General features: G+C 42.8%; 1 protein-coding gene across 1 annotated transcript in view; it reads left to right on the top strand.

The window, feature by feature from the left end:
- The window catches only part of RSPH14 (radial spoke head 14 homolog), a 72,446-nt gene extending 58,550 nt beyond the window's left edge, over window positions 1–13,896 (top strand). The window contains exons 5-7 of the mRNA XM_058037131.1: window positions 10,958–11,183; window positions 12,519–12,655; window positions 13,637–13,896. Coding sequence (XP_057893114.1) covers window positions 10,958–11,183; window positions 12,519–12,655; window positions 13,637–13,896 — 623 coding nt within the window. The remainder of the gene's footprint in view (window positions 1–10,957; window positions 11,184–12,518; window positions 12,656–13,636) is intronic.
- The last annotated feature ends 5,047 nt before the right edge of the window (window positions 13,897–18,943 follow it).

The raw sequence follows: 18,943 nt of genomic DNA, 5'->3' as shown, positions 1-18,943 counted from the left end.
GTCTCTAATAAAAATAATAGAAGACATTTTGTATTTCATTCAATCTTCTACCAAACACTCTCTTTTTAACAAGCAATTGTAGATCTGGGTTAGATATTTATAGACAGGTCTGTGATTCTCTCAGCATGAAAAACTGAACAGAACATTTAAAGAAGAATAAAAGGGCTGTATTTTTATTTTTAACCAATTTTCTCACGTGGAAGAGTTTAAAATAGCATCATGTACAGATGATTGGGATCTGATATTTATATCTATCTGAGATATTGTTGCTTTGTATCAGTGACTGTGAGATGGTGGGGAAAATCATGAATGCACCTTCTATCAGGTGGTATCAGCCTGACCTCATTTGGCTTCATCATTTAGGATGAAAATTCACTTTCTACCAGGATTTCTCCCTTTTATCTTCTCTCACCCTTCAGGTAACTGAGGGTTTTGCTTAATATCAGCAGTTTACTCTTCCTATGAGAGCAAATAATGAGACATTTGAGAATGTGAACCCAGACAATGCATTACATCTGATATCACAATCAACTAAAAAAGAACTTTAAAAAGAAAACACCAACCAAAACCTACAAATGTTGAGTGCTTCACATCCCTCCCTTCACATTCTATTGTGTACCTACTGTGCGTGCAGCTCTTTGTTTCAGCTGCTGCATCAGCAGTTGCAACTGAAGCCAAGTTGAGAAAAACAAACACTAAATCCAGCAGCTGGAGGAGAGCTGCTCTCCCAGAGCCCGGGAAAATACCTTGACTTTCCTGTGCAGGAAACTTTCCACAGCAGCCCTTGCTTATCCCAAGCTTTGGGATGGATCCATGCACTCCTATTCCTTCAGAGCCTCCATGGGAAGAAATCTGCAGTGATACTGTGAAACAAGATAAAGGAACATAGTTCTTGGTAAAGAGACTGTTCTTCAAGACTACTACATTATTTTATTTAAAAAAAAAAAAAAAAGGTGAATTAAAGTATTCTTTGTTCATTTTTCACTACTAAGGTCAAAGGAATGGAGTAAAAACCAGAACAAAACTCCTCAATGTTAACCCAAATTAGGGATCACTTAGTAAAGTATACAACAAAGGATCCATGAAGGTTGAACAGAAAACACCACCTGAGATAGAAATCTTTTTGAATTACACCAGGAGATGCAATTAGAGTGCCAGGATTTTTTTGAAACCAAAGTTTTAAAATAAATTGTACCAGCTTCAGATCTATTAAGGTAGTCTGAGCAACAGGTTGTTGGTTATTCTTAAGTTACCCTCTTCCTTCCTCTAAATCTTCCTGGTTGGGGGTTTTGCAATTCATAAGAATGATTAAATATTCACTGAGGAGTGGCTTGAAAGTAGGTCCTTCCCACTTGAGGACATCAGTAGGCATTTAGTGAGGGTTTAAATTTTTTAATAATAAACAAACAAAAAAAATCTATTGATTTTAAATATATTTTGTTTTGCCACTTCTTGTTCTTGTTCTTACCAGATGAAGAAGTACCAAACTGGGCCCTCAGAAGGATTTTAGATCATTTAATAGATACTTAGAAAAAAATGTTCTAATTGGACTCCACATTTCCTCCTTTAAGCATGATAATTCCACTGCATGTAAGAACCACAAGATATAACTACAATTTCATCAGGCACTGTTATTTATGTGTTCTATAACTTCCTTGTGTCTGATACACAGAAAATATTTGGTAGTTAAAAAAATTAAAATGGGGACAATTTTTTTTTGAGGACACAAAGGTAATTCTGGAAACCTATGGAAGAAGAGCTGGGAACATCCAGGTAGCTTTACTATGGGGGCTTCAAATGCCAGTCCAGTTCTTTAAAAATTTGTAATATTGCAGTCAGGACTAAGTAATTGGTTTGGATAATTGTCCACTTACTCAACACCAGTCCCACAGGTGGTTTTGCCTCTACAGAAACTCTGAGCGTTTCCCATCTATCTACCAGCCCACTTATAGAAAGTACAAACTAGACACTAAGTGTGTTCTCTGTTTCTGTTTAGCAGTGTTTTGAATCCTCTGTAAATAATGTTCTAATAGATAAGCACATAAGTGGTACTGTTGAAGTGCCTGTGCTTAATCTGGCATGTTTACAGAAGCTAGACCTAATATTTTGGTTCAGGTTAAGTAACAGCTTCATTTTGCTGTTGTGCCCAGCATTTACTGGGGAGGTACTTTAAAAAACAAATCATCCTCAAAGCAGCCCACACCTTGGCAGGCTCGTATTCAATTAGGGTTTTTGAATTTTTCACTGCTTGAAATAAAATATAGGCTAAAAAACACTGGAAGGCACTATTGTAGAGCCTCAGTCTGAGCAGAATGCAATTTTCATGGAGTACAGAAAGCAGTTTTCCTTAAGAACATGGCTTCCCATGGAAAACATGGAATTGAGAGGGGAGGCTCAATCTGCTCCTCCACCCAGCTCCACTCATGTTGTGCAGCCATCTGGGCCTGTGGTTCCAATCAAGATCTGTTTCTTCTGCTCTCATTACAAACAAAATTGCCAAGCCAGAGCATCTGATGCAGAAAAGGATTTCACCCACCTGTAGTAGTGTATTCTTCTTTTCAGGAGCTTTTATCAGTTCTCACCAGTCAGTTGTGCTCACTTGGCATCAGTGGAAGCAGAGTGAACTGTAGGATAAAATTGTCTCATTGCAGCTTTGCCAGCAGGCCTGACCAGCAAATACAAGCAGTGGATTTGTCAGCACTACAATTTCTCCAGTTCCACCTTCTTTGAAATTTCTGTCAGGTAATTTTTGAAATAATATATCATATAACACATAACAAATACATATAACATATCTCCTGCCCTTCTAACAATGGAGAAAATGTAAAAAAGGAATGCCTACACAATGAGCCTGAATTCATGTTCCCATTAATTTCTTCCTGTTTTCTTCTACCACTATTTGCAGTCTTTCAGTCTGTTCAGTTTTCAGTCTGTGCAATGATTCATATCTTCAAAGCAAGTTTATGTTAATTTTCAGGACAAAATTCTTCAGAATCTGACACATAATTAATTCTAGATATTTGGTTGCTTTAAGCCTCTCATTTTTAATGTTTGACAGTGGTATAATCAAATCTCTATATAAACATTCTCATTCATATACCTCTGTTTCTGATGGATTGCCATTTAATTGTACTATGGAAGTTCAGAGAATACTTTCACCATCTTAATGACACATTTCTCCTAAGGAACAAAACTGAAAAAAATGTTCTTTAATGCCTGAGCATGTGTGGGGTTAATTCACTGGTTACAGAAGGTGAACCTTAAAGATAACCAAGATGTTCTAATGGTCACTTGACTGTGTGATGCCATTTTGTAATGCAGAATTCCAGTTGCAGAGGTGTAACTTCCAGGTATAGAAATTTAAGATAGTTAAGAAAACTCTTTCTTGAACTTCATTCATTTTGCTTTAATTATTTGGCACTCTGCCCCAAAAGAGGAAAGATTTCTTTTTCTTTCAACCTATTTTCTCAGCAGAACTTCTGAAAACTTGAAATTGTGCATTGCTCTCACATTAGGGGCTTGTAAGACAGTTGGACTTTAAAGTTTTAAAATCTTTTTATTAGTGAAAAATGGCTCTGAATTGTTTCTCAGCTGTTCAACTGACTTGCCTGAAACAAATGTTTGCCTCCCTCCTCCCCAGCCAGCCAGACAATAATCTCTGGAGGAAATGAGCTCTCACACATCTTTACAAACCTCTGTGACAAGACAGACCTTTCTCCACAGGAATCTCTAAAAATTGCCACAATGGAAGTAATAACCATATGAATGTTTGTCAAACTGATAATGTCATGTTCACCTTACAGCATCAATTTTTCTGTGACTGAAACTTGCTACAGGAGCTGGAAACACTTGATGTACGTGCTTGGTATGAAGTACAAAATCCAAGATTTAAGTCAGTTTTGTGGATGTGCCAGTCCAGGTTCTCTTCAGAATGATTTCTGTCAGGCACAGTAAATGCAGTGCCCTCTGTGAATGTTGTATGTCCCAGTGGGTGCTGGTGGAAACTGAAATTCAAGAGTCTGTTATGGTTAAAGTCTGCACTGCTCCCTCTCAAACTCATCTCAGAGCTGCACATGCCCATCACTGAGCAGCAGAAAACAAGGACAAATTCTCACTTGGAAAATCAGAAATGGGATAGCCTCAGTGGCTGGGGCTCAGCTTTCTGGGAGTAGTTATCCTAAGGCTTTAATTTTCTCTGCACTTATTGATCTGAGGACTTTGGCAGGAGTAGCGCCCATGTCAGATTGTTTTCCTTCCTCCATGTATTTTGGCAAAGTCTTCCCTGTAGAGGAAAATAATAAATTTCAGGGTGACATTTCCTTCTTCATCTAAAAGAGCAAGGAAAAAACCTCCAACCCTCTGGGTGAATTTTTATAATTTTTTCTTTGATTTTTATTATTTTGTAAAATATTATATTTTGTCAGAGAAATAAAAACCAAGCAATTTCCCAATTTGTGTGATCAATCTGCATGGAAGATCAGTGATATGCATGCTGTTTGTGTGCATTCACACATTTGGATACCTAGGATGACTGTGAGGGTGTCTATAGATGAAGTTACAAATTTAGGAAATATAGAAATTTACTTAAAAGGGAGGCGCAAGCACCTGGAGTTCCAAAGGGCTAAATAAAACCCCTGCAAAAGATAGCACAGCTTATCCTGTAATTTACAGGCAGACTATCAACAACTTGAGCTAGGAAAAAAATATTTCCCCTTCATTTTGATTGTTTGCTTTCTTGTATATGATAGCAAGTCAATGTAGTTTCAGTAGAAGAAGGAAAAGTTGCTTTCATTGTGGAGACTGCCTTCAGATTGCACATGAATGAGCAGCAATCCACAGTTCTGGATTATGCACTGTCACAACAGAGAACAGATTTCATTATTTCCATCTTTGTTTTGGGGGATTTCCCACTGAAGGATCTGACACTGCCCTCAGTCAGAATGAGGGGTCTGGTCTGGGTCAGTTACTGATCTTGGGCTGTACCTAGTTCTTGTACAAAAGCAGAGCACAGGGTTTATTTCTCATTTTGGATAATTTCTATGTGAAACACAAGTCTATTCTAACTAATTCATTCTCAGAGTTTTTAGAGATATGATAGAATACATTCTGTTCTAAAATTTTTTAATTGTTTAGATATTATTCCTCTTTTCATTTGCCATGAATTATATAAATAATTAAACACACTCCTTTCAAGCAGGTGGTCACAGGTAGTCTTAATTACTATCAAAATGACAATTTTTTTTTTAAGTAACCTGTTTCTTGGATTTCTAAATTACACCAGAGGAGATAATGCAGATATATCAGATGTAGTTTCTATGTTAATTTTTTAAGTGGTGCTTTGATATTACAATTGCACACAGTCCAAACAAAGTTTCTAAAAACAAAAACAAGATATGCAGGAATCTCTTTCATTCTTTACTGAGGCTTAGGAACCTCTTGTTTATCAGACCAATCTTTCCTGTTCCTTGTTAATGCTGGAAACATTTTGGGTTTTTAAATCATCCCCAGAGGCAGCCACATTATGTGCTCCTGCAGGGTACTGCTGACTTTTTAATATTTTTATAACCTTAATTTCTGTGATATCTTTAATTCAGACAGCATCCCAAAATCCTGAGTACTGGAAAAATTCTCATTGGCTTCAAAAGCAGATCACATCATGGTTTTATAAAGCTTATAGAGTTTTATAATGCTCTTGTATTTTTAATGAAGATCTGGCAGACACTACAGTTGAGGTTGTCATTTTGTACCTGGTGAATCCCCAGGGCTCTCCTGAGATAAATGCCTCCAGCCAATGCCTCCATTTGAAATGGTTTGATCCAGAACTGTTTACTATTTCTAGTCTGATCCAACCTCTGCAGTGTTTTCCTCAGTTCTCTTAATATCCCAGTGGCTCTTCAGTTCACATAAACAGAGACTTCCCAGCCCTCAGTCCTTGCAGATGAGAGGTGGCCTCTGTCTGTGGGCACAGCCCTCCTTTGGGACTCTGCTGTTTGTTCCTGTGAAATTCTCATGGACAGACAGAGAACTATTCTTGCAAAGAAGAGCAAAATATTCTGATTTTCAAAGAGGTCAAGAGAATTATCCTCTTCAGGTAGGAATCTTGGTGAAGCTGATGGGTTCTAGCAGGTGAGCTGTAACTCATGGAATGTGGTCTGCCTCCTGCTCCAAGCTCACCAGAAAGTTCAGCCCAGGTTTAGAACATTTCCAGTTTTATATTCACTCTGCTCCCCGACACAGCCACAATGCTGGGAGCACTGAGAATCAAAATGCTGAATCTTAGCATTAAATAAGCTACTACAAGGTTCATAAACTGTGCTCTTGTGACAGGTGACTCAGAGATTTTCCCAGAATAAATTATATTTTTTCCATTTAAACAGTAGTGAGCAAGGAGTCATTAAGGAAGGTGTGCAGGGGCAGCACCCCCTGTGCTCAGCTGTCACTCACAGTGTCACTCTTGGCACCAAGGAGGCATCACCCAGCACTGTCAGCCAGTGTCTGTCATGTATGGGGGCACTCACAAGGGTAAGAAACCCTTTCTTGCCTCTGAAATGCTGATTAACCATTGCAGGGAAGCAAGAGAGCTGCTGCTCTGGGAGTTTGGGCAGGATCACTTGGCTCCTCAGCCAGTGGCTCCCCCAGGCTGTCCCAGCTCCCCCAGGGCTGTGCCAGCTCCCCAGGGCTGTCCCAGCTCCCCAGGGCAGTGCCAGCTCCCCAGGGCAGTGCCAGCTCCCCCAGGCTGTCCCAGCTCCCCAGGGCTGTCCCAGCTCCCCCAGGGCAGTGCCAGCTCCCCCAGGGCAGTGCCAGCTCCCCCAGGCTGTCCCAGCTCCCCAGGGCTGTCCCAGCTCCCCCAGGGCAGTGCCAGCTCCCCCAGGGCAGTGCCAGCTCCCCCAGGGCTGTGCCAGCTCCCCAGGGCTGTCCCAGCTCCCCCAGGGCAGTGCCAGCTCCCCCAGGGCAGTGCCAGCTCCCCAGGGCTGTCCCAGCTCCCCAGGGCCGTGCCAGCTCCCCCAGGGCAGTGCCAGCTCCCCAGGGCAGTGCCAGCTCCCCCAGGCTGTCCCAGCTCCCCAGGGCTGTCCCAGCTCCCCCAGGGCAGTGCCAGCTCCCCCAGGGCTGTGCCAGCTGCCTGTGGTGCCAGGCAACAGATTCCCTTCCCCTGCCTCTGCTTTGCTTTTCCTCTGTGCCCCTTCCTAAGCACAATTCCTGTACTGAGCATTTCAAATCCTTGTGTGACCATGGCAGAGACACATCCAAGGTGCCAACAAAGAATCTGTGTTTCCCTATTATTTTTCTGTGTTCTATTACACCAATCATCACTTTGTGGCCATGTATGAGGCACATGCTTCAGACCAGACCATTTTGAGTTGAAAACCAACATTTTCAAGGAAAAGGATTTGCAATATGATTGGATTTATGTAATTGAAAACCAAAACAAAACACCATTCTTATGTACTGTAAATAACTCCTTCATCTTCTACTAAATTGAACTTGTTTACATGCCCTACAGCCATACTGAGAGAACTGAATAAATGGCAACTCCTCTTTGGGCCTGTTTGAAAAAAAATCAGGAAAGGGAGGATGAGAGTGGCCAGACAGTTATGAGAAGGAAGAGATGAGTGCTCAGATAAAAAGCAGCCCCAGGGAAGATTACAAGTTCTCAGAAAAACAGATCAATAATGACGTTAACTATGCAGCTGCAAATGCAACTATTTGCATTTTGAAAACATTTTTCCCAGCTACTTCACTGGGCCCAGGGTATCTAGAACACTCTCTGCAATAGACAAACCCCTTTGAAAGGGCAGTGTTTTAATGAAAAAGTCAATATCCTGAGGATGCCACTGTATTTTTCAGTACAGGACTATCCAAACCCCAGCTTACCTTCCCCTCCTACTGCTCACCCTCTAAGATCCAAGGATCTGAGACCTCTCTCCTTTACAAGTGATCCCAGACAACTTGCCACTGATTTTGCCTCCTCCCTTTTCCCTCCCTCGACCTTTCAACCTGTGGTTCCCCTGGGAAAATCATGACGAATTTCCACATGGAAATTTCAGTCTCAGTGTTAGGTAGTCTCTTTTTGTTGTTGATGATGGCCTTTCCTCTCCACCCTCTTTCTCTTCACCACACTGAGACTTTTGACAAGGTCAAACAATTTATCTTGATTTCTATATTTATATCTGGGAAGCTCCCTCTCATAGCACGACAGCATTTGAGCTCAGACCACTTGACAAAAACAGTAGACAAGAAAGCTCCTGGTACAGAAACCCAGCCTGGTAAAACAAAATCAATTAAAAAAAAACCATTAGAACATCCCAAGTGTTTAGACAAAATGAGATGAGATCAGTAGCCCCAGAATAAATATTGGTTAATGGCTGTACAAAATCAAAGCTGTTCTAGACAACACTGTACCTTAGCAGCTTATGGACACAGACACAAAGTGACACAAAGTGGCTTTGCTGGGTGTCACACCCAGAACTGCAGTGCCACAGCAAGGCCAGCACCCAAAGAAGACATGAAGTGCAATGAATGAGGGATGACTGAGGCAAAGAAGGTCAATAAACATTAACTGGAAGGAATAAAACCAAGGGCAAGTGAAAGCAGCCCTGGCTGCATGAATGTATTGGTGGAATACATTAAAGATAATTGAAACACTCAGACAGAAAGAAGTGAAACATGAATGCTGGTTGAGAGAACTTAGCAAGGAAGTCCTGAAAAAGAGGGAATTCCAGCAAAGTGAAAATGAAACTTAACATGGTGGGTTAAAAATGGCTAGTAAGTATTGAAAGCAAGCACAAAAAACAGGAAAGAGCCAAGTACATCTCCCAGCACGAGGGAGGCAGAGGGAATGCTACAGCAGCAGTTGTTACAGACAGATGGAGTTAGGTTAAATCAAGCAGTGGTTTCTCTGGGCTCAAACCAGAGTGTGTCTGCACTGTGCAAAAGGATTTGCTTATGGACTGTCCCAAGGAGCACTGGGATCCATGTGAGTCAAAGCTACACACAGGTGCTTGTGACAGGCAGTGTGAGCCTGGGGCTGTCACAGCTGATTTACTGCTCTTCCTCTGAAACTGTACCTCCCAAACTGACACTCTGTACTGATTTCCACCCAGAATTTGAAGTGCGTATAGTGACTGTGAGCAGTCTGGGGATCCCAATTCCATGCACTCAGGCCATACAGTTTGTTTTCATGGAAAACTTTGGGAGGAGTTTTAAAAATTGCATTTGAAAAATCGTGTATTTCATAGGCCATTTCAAAAGACTGTTGGGAAGTGTGGCTGAAGGAATTCTGGATATGATTTAAGTGCTTTAGTCTGCTTCCTTGGGAGCAGTTCACTAGTGGGCTCCCTACTGCCTGGCATTCTATAAGGCATGGAGAATTTCCCAGCCATATTTCTAACCTGCCAAAACCTTTCTGTACCCACAATGTGCAACCCAAACCCCAGCAATCCTTGTCCAGGGGGGTGGTGCTGGTCATGGATGAGCTGGGGCTCCTTCCCAGGGGCCCTCCCCCAGAGTCCTCTGCAGAGCCAGAGTGCAGGTGTCCTTTATCACATCCTTCTGCAGGAACAGTATCAGTGGGCTGGAGTTACTCTTTGATAAGTTTCTTTTGTTCCTCCAGGGAACAATACAGGGTTGGCTGGGTTTTTTTCACAGTGAAAGCAGCAACTCCCCTGTGCAGTGACACACAGAGCCACAGCTTCAAAGAACATTATTTCACTTTCTTTTCCTGCTTTGCCTTTCTGGCACAAAGAGAAATCCTTGTTTGTAAAATGTTGTTAGCCTTCAGTGTGTATTGTCTTGGAACTGGTTTTCCTTATTTATTTGAATTCTCACAGAAACTGACCTCCAAATGCAGCACAGGTAGTAAAGCTGTAATATCACCCCAAGGCATTTCTTGGCCTTGGCATTGTAACGTGGATCCTAATGAGTCAGTACCATAAGAAGTTGTTCAGTATTAGCAAAGTCTCAGAAATGTGTACAACAGAATAACCTCTAGATTAGAATCCTGTTTTTCACCCAATTATCAAGGTGAGGGATTTTTCTTATGCGCTACCAAGGGTCATGAAAATGTCTTTCCCACTTGTCTCTGCTGTGAAGATCCATTTGAAAATACCTTGATGACTCTTATCCACAAAACTTCCTTATCTAACCACATATGAATCACTTTGAAAGGAGCCACATTTCTCATAGCAACCAAAGAATCAGTCTTAGCAACAAGACAAGCTGGAGAATTTTGTTTTCACATAGTTACTCGTGGACAGTACATTCTGCTTTCCCCTGGCATTGCTGGTGAGTGTTGACTTAGTAGAGGGTGAGAAATGGTACAAATCAGACTCTTGCTCATAGCAAAGGCATCACTTGCTGGGCAAATTATGATCTCTCTACCTTTGATGTTATATTTTAGGAGCCAGTGCAAGAGTACTGACTGCTGGAAAGTTCAGAATTTAAATTTTTGCCTTGACAGAACTACTACAAAGAAATGTGTGAGGAAGCAGACAGTTCCCAGAATCTTGACTTCCCCCCACCAGAAACCACCATGAGAATAAAAGAACGAGCTCTAAAGGCCAACATCTCTGTCTGTCTTGGCATCTGCTCATGTTGAGAACAGTTAGACAGGCTGCATAGGAGGTGACTTTTAATTGATATATATTTCCTATCTTTTCCTTGCAAGGATAATTTTGGGAGAAATATCACAGAGAAACTGGGAACATCAAAGCAATTGTCATGTTGGTTATTACCTGGTATTGATTTCCTTAGAGGAGTTTTGGGGAAGCTTCCCAAAGAAGCAATGCTGAGGTACATTTATAAACAAGGGATGCTGGAGTACTTTCCATCTCTCAGTTCCACTTCTGGGTAAGGAAATGAGTTCCCACATGTGTTTTGATCCTCTGAAGCAATTCCAGGTGCAGGTAGCAATAGTGGCTGCACTCAGCTCTCACCCATGTCCCTTCCTGTCCCTCTGCAGGGGCTGGTGGTGTCCTGCAGGCTGGTTTGATTCCCCCACTGGTCCTGAAGTTGGAGACAGAGTTGGATGAGATCCAGGAGCTGATCCTGGGTACCCTCTCCAACTGCCTCCGTGTGGAGGTTTCTGAAGCCCTGGCAGCTGGTGCTGTCCCTGTGCTGAAGGAAAAGCTCTCACACCCCTACTCAGCCATCAGGAGCAAAGCAGCCTGGGTCCTCTTAGAAATCAGGTAAAGAAACATCTCTAATGCTTAAGTCCAAGAAAGAACTAATTATTTCAGGAATAAATTCAGGAGTAAATTCAGAACTAATTCCAGCAGTAAATAAATGCCATTCATTTACAGCTGTGCTCCACTACACACTGAAGCTGCCACATTTCACATGTAAAGCACTATCAGCCTGAATGCACACATGGGTAAAACAAAATAGGACACATGGGGCTTAAAAAATTCCTAACTGCCATAAATCACTGAAGAAAGCAGATGCTCATCAGTCATTCCTTCTCCTTCTGTTTGTTTTCAGTATTGGCAGTGGAATCGGGATTTTTTTTCCTGGAACAGCACTGCTAGGAAAAAAAATCTTACATGAAAAATCTTGTAGAAACAGAACTCTGACCATTATAGAGGTAGGGAGAATCTCCCTTATGTTTTTTGAAAAGTGCTCTCTCTCAGAAAATTAGAGGTCCTTGGAAACTTTCACTAGGATTGAAGACAGAAATAGTTTTCTGCCACAGGCTGCCACATACCTCAGTGATGGGTCAGAAAAAGCAATCTTTATATTAAATTTGTGTATCAGAGAATGGATTAAAGGAATAACTTAAGTCCACTGTACTGCAATCAGAAAATATAATAAGTGTTCAATAAATGTCTAATTTAAAAAGGTCTGCAGTTGATGTAGTTTACATATCAACTGGCACTACAGATTTCCTCATGTCCTGTAATAGAGGTATGAGAGGAAAAGAGTATCATTAACATGAGCCATAGAAAGAATGCAACATACAACTGAAATATGGACCTGAGCTATGTTCTAGGTCCCTGCAATGGCTGGGCCACATTAAATATTCTTCTCATTAGAGAGGCTGGAAAGAAAGACAGAAAGGTGATCTGGGAGAAGAATTCATTTTACCCCTGTGATTTAGCAGGTTTTTAAATCTCTAGAGGCTTCACCAGCCAAGTTTGTAACTCTGTTACGCTTAGGACCAGCAACACCCTTAATCCTACACTCTGTTACATGCAGCTGCCCATCAGTGTCCGGTGTACCATAGAAAGCTTTTTAAAAAATCCAGGTATCTCCCAAAAATACCCTAGAATATAGTGAAGCCCGTGCAGGCAGGTGGGTGTGGTGTCCTCAGGCCCGTGTCCGCAGGTGGGCTCAGCAGGCACAGGCACAGCCACAGGCACAGGCACCCCTCGGTGCCCGGGGGCAGCAGGACAGTCCCTCCAGGGGGCACAGGGGCTGTGGCAGCGCTGCTGGCACCGGGCGGCGGCTCCGGGCGTGCCCAGGGGCTGCAGGGGCAGCAGGCACAGCTCAGGGGCTCACTCGCTTTACCCATCCTCTCTGCACAGCTCCCACGCCGAGGGCAAGATCGCCGTGTTTGAGGAGGAGGTGATTCCTGTGCTGCTGAGCCTGCTGGAGGACGCGCAGCCCGCAGTGCAAGTGAACTCAGCGGGAGCGCTGATGTTCGCTCTTGTTACACCTCAGGGTGAGACACAGAGGCAATTCTGTTGGGGTACCTCCTGGAAATCCAATTCTACGGCAACTAAAGTAACAAAACATTGGCTCTCACACACTCCCCAAGTCCTCGGTTTCTGACAGTGTTGATGCTCGTCAAGAAATTCGGACTGGGACATTTCTTTACCACTGACTTTAGCACTGTTGCTGCTTCGTCACAGTGCCTGGGGGGGGACAGGATATTTCACATTTCATTCCCCTAAGTAGGTCAAGAAGTTATTTATCTACCTCACCTGCATCATTTCCCTCCAGAGGGGGAACATTTTCCACTCCAGTCCAGACCACACAGAGATCCAGAAAACTGGAGCTGTGCTCAATCACCAGTGCTCAGCACAGGAGCGCTGCTCTCTGGAAACACTCTGGGATTAGAGGCAGCTCCTCTCTCACAGCTGGGAGAGCAATGAATATTAATAAAGTCTGTAGCTCTCCCAAGTAACTTACATGACACAGAAAATACTAACTGCTAAATTTCCAGTGTGATGAATGAGTAATTAGACATAAAAGACTCAATAACAGCAGTTGTGTTCCAGTCCTCCTCTGCAAACCTTCCTCGGGCTTCCAAAGACAACTCAGGAGTGGATCTCGGTCTTTGAAGTGTTTTTAGAAATGAAAGACTGGAGGATGTTCTTAAGGGCATCTAACAAATTCCACTCCTCACCCCCCTCCAAAACATATTCTATCATTTAGTGCCTCATGTATTTTTGGATAATTTGTTGCAAATGAAATACTAATGTACAAGGCAGATAAAGTTAACCATGGAAGATCTTTTTCCTTAAAAATAAACAGCTGGGAGCCAACCTTGGTCTCTGAAAGAAGAGCATGTTCTGCCTCTGTGCACTGCACCTCCAGGGCTGTTCAGAGCTGCAGCCAGGCAGGGAATGGAACGTGTCAGTCCAAGAGGATGGGAATTAGATGTCATTACACATTTCAAAGCCACTTTTTTTCCCTCCAGGGAGATCCTCAGCCATGGGTGCTGCAGCCATTCCACCTTTACTGGCGCTGGTTGCTGAGGAAACCAGCAAAGCGCGTTTGAACGCAATCAAAGCCCTCACCCTGCTGGCGGAGCTGCCGGAGGGCCGCCAGACGCTGCTGGAGCACAGGGACACCTTCCAGCGGTGTCTGGATGATCCCAGCGAGGCCGTGCAAAGAGCTGCCGAAATCGCCATCACCGTCATCGACTGGAAACCCTTCTGCAGCCGCGATCTTTTCTAGAGATCTATTGCCCTCTGTTGTTGTCTGGCTGTAAAGGTACACGATTACATGAGACCTTCAGCACCCCAGAGCTCTCTTCCTTACTTACTCTGGCTCAGTTTCTCCTGAAAAGTTATTTGGCTATAGTTTCACATCTATATTGCAGGTCACAAGCAGAAAAATGGAGAAGAAAAGTTAGGAAGTATGGAATTCTCCACTAGGAGTTATTGCCCAAATTACCAAGATTTTCCTATGATACAAGGCACCAACTCTTTTTGTTTTCTTCATAATGTTCTCTCCTTTTCTTTTTTAAACCTCAGCCTATCAAACACTAATCAATAATTAATTATATTAGAAAGATTCACAATTAGCCCCTCCAGCAATTTGTCCATACTGACAAATTGATCTAACAACAGGAATTCACATGAATTTTGCTGCAAACATTTGTTGAACGTGGGATTAAGAGCAAAGTCAGAAAGCCTTTGCCAGGTTAAAGCCTTGGTAAAGCTGTGCTGGGGCCTCTCCAACAGGAGAGGGCTCTGGTCCCTAATTGGAATTGCTTGGAACAGGGAACAAAAGCACCTCAGGGTTTGAGCTGAAGGCAATGGAAGTGGTGGGAAGTTTCAGTGGCATTTTACTCACTCGGAGTTCAAGGGTGGTCACTACTGACATGTTGCAAATTTCTGTCTGCAGTTACAAGAGTGTAATTTAAGAGGCTTCAACAGGAGGCCTGGGCAAAGAAATAACACAAATGAGCAGGACAGCCCTGGCCATTCTCAGCCACCAAGGAAGATGTGACAGGGCGGCTGGGACAGCTTCACAGCAAGTCTCATTTGTTTTCACTTGGGTTTTGTTCTCACATGGGAGTTTTATGTCCAGAATTGTAGCTACAAAGCAGCTGCATCAGGTCTGTAAAAGGGGTTATTTGTCAGGGCTGCTTTTCCATTCAAACCCACGGTCACACTGCAAACTGCATTACCCTTACACACAGGATAAACTCTTCCTGTAGCAGTGATTACAGTTAAAATGCTTCTCTTCCATAATGTAACCAAAGGGTGAATTTCCTCTCTTATAAAGATGTGATTTAAAGTATTGAGTCAGTTGGATTCATTCCCTCCAGGCAGGATCTTGGAGGAACTCTGCCTTTTATACACATAAGGCACTCGTACGTGATACATATTGGTGCCAGAGTGCATCCAACTCAATAAGAGAGGCCAGGCAGCTTTAATAACATGCTAAAGGACTAGAGCAGCACAGTGCAGCCTCAGCTGCTCCTACAGAACTGCAGGAAAACCTGGTAACAATCATCATTTTAACCCAGGTCCAGCCTTGTCACAGCCTTCCCTGATAATTCAGGTATTCACTGATAATTCAGTGAATTCCCAAAATAATTAGCTTGTTCAGATAGAGAAATAAGACCATCCACACTGAACTGCTCTGGCTAGAAGAAATTGATTTGGACCTTAAGTAGTGTGTTCCAAGTATCTGCCTGATCAATGCTTTAAAGACAATATAAACTGTTCCCAAAAAAGCCTCTCCATGGATCAGTGCTCTCATCTCACACACACAGCTCAGAAATGGAACAAAGCCTCAGGTGAACTCTGAGATATGGACACTACTGGGGCCCTCCCACATGTCAGCTTTTGTCTCAGCAATTCTTTGGCCCTGTTACACCTGACAACATGAAACCATCACACTCCAAACACAGCAGGAATTCCCTTGGGCTGTACTGACCATGTGCTGCCTCTGCAAATGCCAGGATTTAAAGTCTGTGTATGGACAGCCACTGTTAATTGGGGTTTTCTACTTACAAAGCTGCATTATTGACAAAAAGTTGGTTGCAGATATAATAATCCAAAGTCACAGGCTGTGCTGAGGGCTGATTCCCTGCTTTGGGATGAGAGACAAGAGTCTCCATTTCATGAGGCTGGGAATTAATTAGCACTGTAGGTGTCAGTAAAACAATTGGCTGGACCAAAGAACAGTTGATGAACAATTTCCCTGGACTGAGCTTGCAGTCAGGAATACTCCATCATAAAGCTACCACAGACTTGGTCACAAAAACACTGAAGGTCTTTTGGAATTGCTTCATACACATTACAAATACTCAAATGAACATCTCAGGATTGGCACCCCACACCCCAATTAAACTCATCCTTTCAAAGGAAATGCTGTGTGTACAGCAAGTCTCTGCCTTTAGCACCAAGGCAAATTTTTAACATCAATGAAATCAATTTGCCTTTTTAGCTTGAAGCCAACAATTATTAAGGCCCAGATATAATTAATATGGTCCCAGGTCAATACTGGAATTAATGCACTTACACTCTACACAGATTGAGCTTTCAAACCATTGCCCAGCAGTCCTCAGAGCACCAGAACACAAGACAGCTGCATCCATGGGAGACAAGACTTCCCTGTGGACTCTTGTGTCCCACCCAGGCAGAGGTCACATTGAATTTTTTCTAACAGTTTCCAGAAGGTTAAGAATGTTGTGGCTCTTTGTTATTGCAGCTACAGACTCGTTTCCACTGTCCCTATACTCCTTCAGAAGGCCAACGGGTGGAAATCATCCTGTCCTGCTCTGGAAAATGGCAGCTTTTAATTCCATCTCTTCATGTTTCAAAGCAGGGAGTAAATTTGTTTCTCACTACTACCATTTCTATTAAAAAATATAAAAATCATAGTGAGAAATGTGTCAAAGGACAAAATAGTCTGGGAAAATCACATTTGGCTAATGGCATTAAACCAGAAGGGCAGAGACAGCTACACACAAAGCTGATATGCCCAAAGCACAGGATTTCTTTTTTTGCAAGACAAAGTTTGCAATTTGAATGAATAAAACCATTTTAATGATTTGTTTTAGCATACCTTGCTTCTAAACTATGTTTTTAAAGTTATAGGCTCCAATACTCTAAACAAAAATGTGCACAGAGTGACAAGAAACTCTCACCTCAGCTTGAAGCTCTTCCAGGTACCTTCAGAAAAGGAGGGGAGGGTCTGATCCAGGCTCTGGCCTCAGCTGTGCCAGGTGAGGGCAGGGTGGGCTCAGCAGCTCCAGAGGAATTATTCTTTCTCACAGCAGCCCATGGTAGAGGGCAAGAAGGAATATTCTTCAGAAGGCACAAAAAAGGCAACCTCTTTTATTAATAATAAGGATGATAACTTGATGCACTGCTTACACTGTCTTGCATTAAAACAACCAGTGGAAATTGGAATGAGTGAAGTTTTTCTGTCCTTTAGGTTCTCCAGCACAGGCCTACAACACACACTCCATGAGAAAATGCCATGAATCACCAAAAAAACCAGAGGTTTTTACATTTCCCATCTCTTTCAGCAGGGTATTGCCTGCTGTTACTGAATCTGGGACTACAGGTTCTCATTTCAGCACCAGGGAAGGTCTCTGATTGCTGCTCCCTTCCCTCTCTGTGGGTTCTCTGCAGGGCACAGACACCTGCAGCTGGCACATGAGACCACTGAAACAATTCAAGCACCCAGCAGCTTTCCTGAGAGCAGCTTTGCTGTGACCCCACAGCCTGTGCCCAGGCCTTTCTGTGCTCTCTGTCCCCAGAAATGTCAGCTCTAAGCTCCTCTGGCTGCACACTTCAAACCAGTGAGCTCAAGTGCCCTTTAGATACAATGACTGCCAGTACTGGATTGATTGTTTAGCTTTGCTCCTCATTTTTGTGTTGGCTTTTACAGGAACACTCCTGGTTTTGCCAGTTAAGGCAGGTCAGGGAGCTGAGTCCCCTGGCAATCCCAGCTGCTCTGGGCCCCCATCACCACAAGCACCTGCACCTGAGGAGCTCAGCCCTGTGCCATGGCCTCGTTCAGCATGGCCAGACAGTCTGCTTGGAACCACCATGGCTACTGCAGACTGGTTCCAAACAAAGTCCCAGACATGTCCTCCCCTGGCATTGCAGTGCATGAGATTTGCAGTAATGGAACAGGAATAAACCCAAATTCTGAGTTCTAAGAACAGGGTGTTCTCATCATCATCAATACCAAACATTTGTGAGATACTTGGATACATTTTTGTGGGTGATACAGACAAATTAAACGACCAGAGATTACCCCTTTTCAGGACTTTTCCTAAGAACTATGTAGTATTTCCTAAAATGGAAGATTTTGTTTAGTGTGTGTTCTTTACAGCAGTGTCACCATTTGCTAACAGTACTACTAAGTGCATATTGTATTTTATTTTATTAAAATAATTCTGTATATCTAAAGTCCACTAAAAAAGCTTTAACCATGTATCTTACCTGACAGGGATGTCTCCAGATCCCCTGGAACAGAGCTATGTTGTGCTGTACAAGCCATGCAGGTACTTTGTGCTGTGAGCTAGAGATTTATTTGGAGTCTCACCAGTAACCAGACATTTTTCAAATGTATAATCAAACACTGGGGAAAGGGTGTGCTCACAGTTCCCACCTCTGGAGCATGACAATGCCCAGAACAGTGCAAGCTACTGCTTTTAGCTGAGTGTCCCCAGCAACAGCTCATGGACAGAGCTCCCCTGAAAACTGAAGGAAAGACATTTTCTTCCTTAAAATCATGAATGCAATAGCTACCAACCCGAGCTGGCATTTAATGTTAGCTAAACATTACCATTTTATCAACTGTTCACAATAGAAGGCAATTTTTCCTTGAAATTCTACAAAATTACAGGAATCAACAGTAGCTGTCAAACTTTTTGTAAACATTTGAGCTCTTCCCTCCACAACACCCACCTTCAGACCAGAATGAATCAGGTTGCTGAGGACATACAGTGAATATCCCTGGGAAACTGTGTTAGATTTTCACAACTCTGTGCTTCTGAGGAGCAAAGTCATGCAATGATGCCTGATTACCCAGGAGGTCATCCAAAGGCTGCCCACACTGCCAGGAAATCACTTCAGTTCTTTGTCTTTATCCAAATAGCTTTATAATTTCACTGTATTTTTGTAGCAAAGAATGACAAAGAGGGATCTGGGCAATCCTCAGTGACATCTTCCTTGTTTGTTTTTCATCCATTACTATTACCCAGAGGCAAAACCTAGACACCAAATGAAGTTTCTCTGTCTTCCATCAC

Source organism: Melospiza georgiana, chromosome 18 (assembly GCF_028018845.1).
Source record: "Melospiza georgiana isolate bMelGeo1 chromosome 18, bMelGeo1.pri, whole genome shotgun sequence".
Taxonomy (NCBI): Eukaryota; Metazoa; Chordata; class Aves; order Passeriformes; family Passerellidae; genus Melospiza; species Melospiza georgiana.
This window is presented reverse-complemented; position numbering and strand designations above follow the sequence as displayed.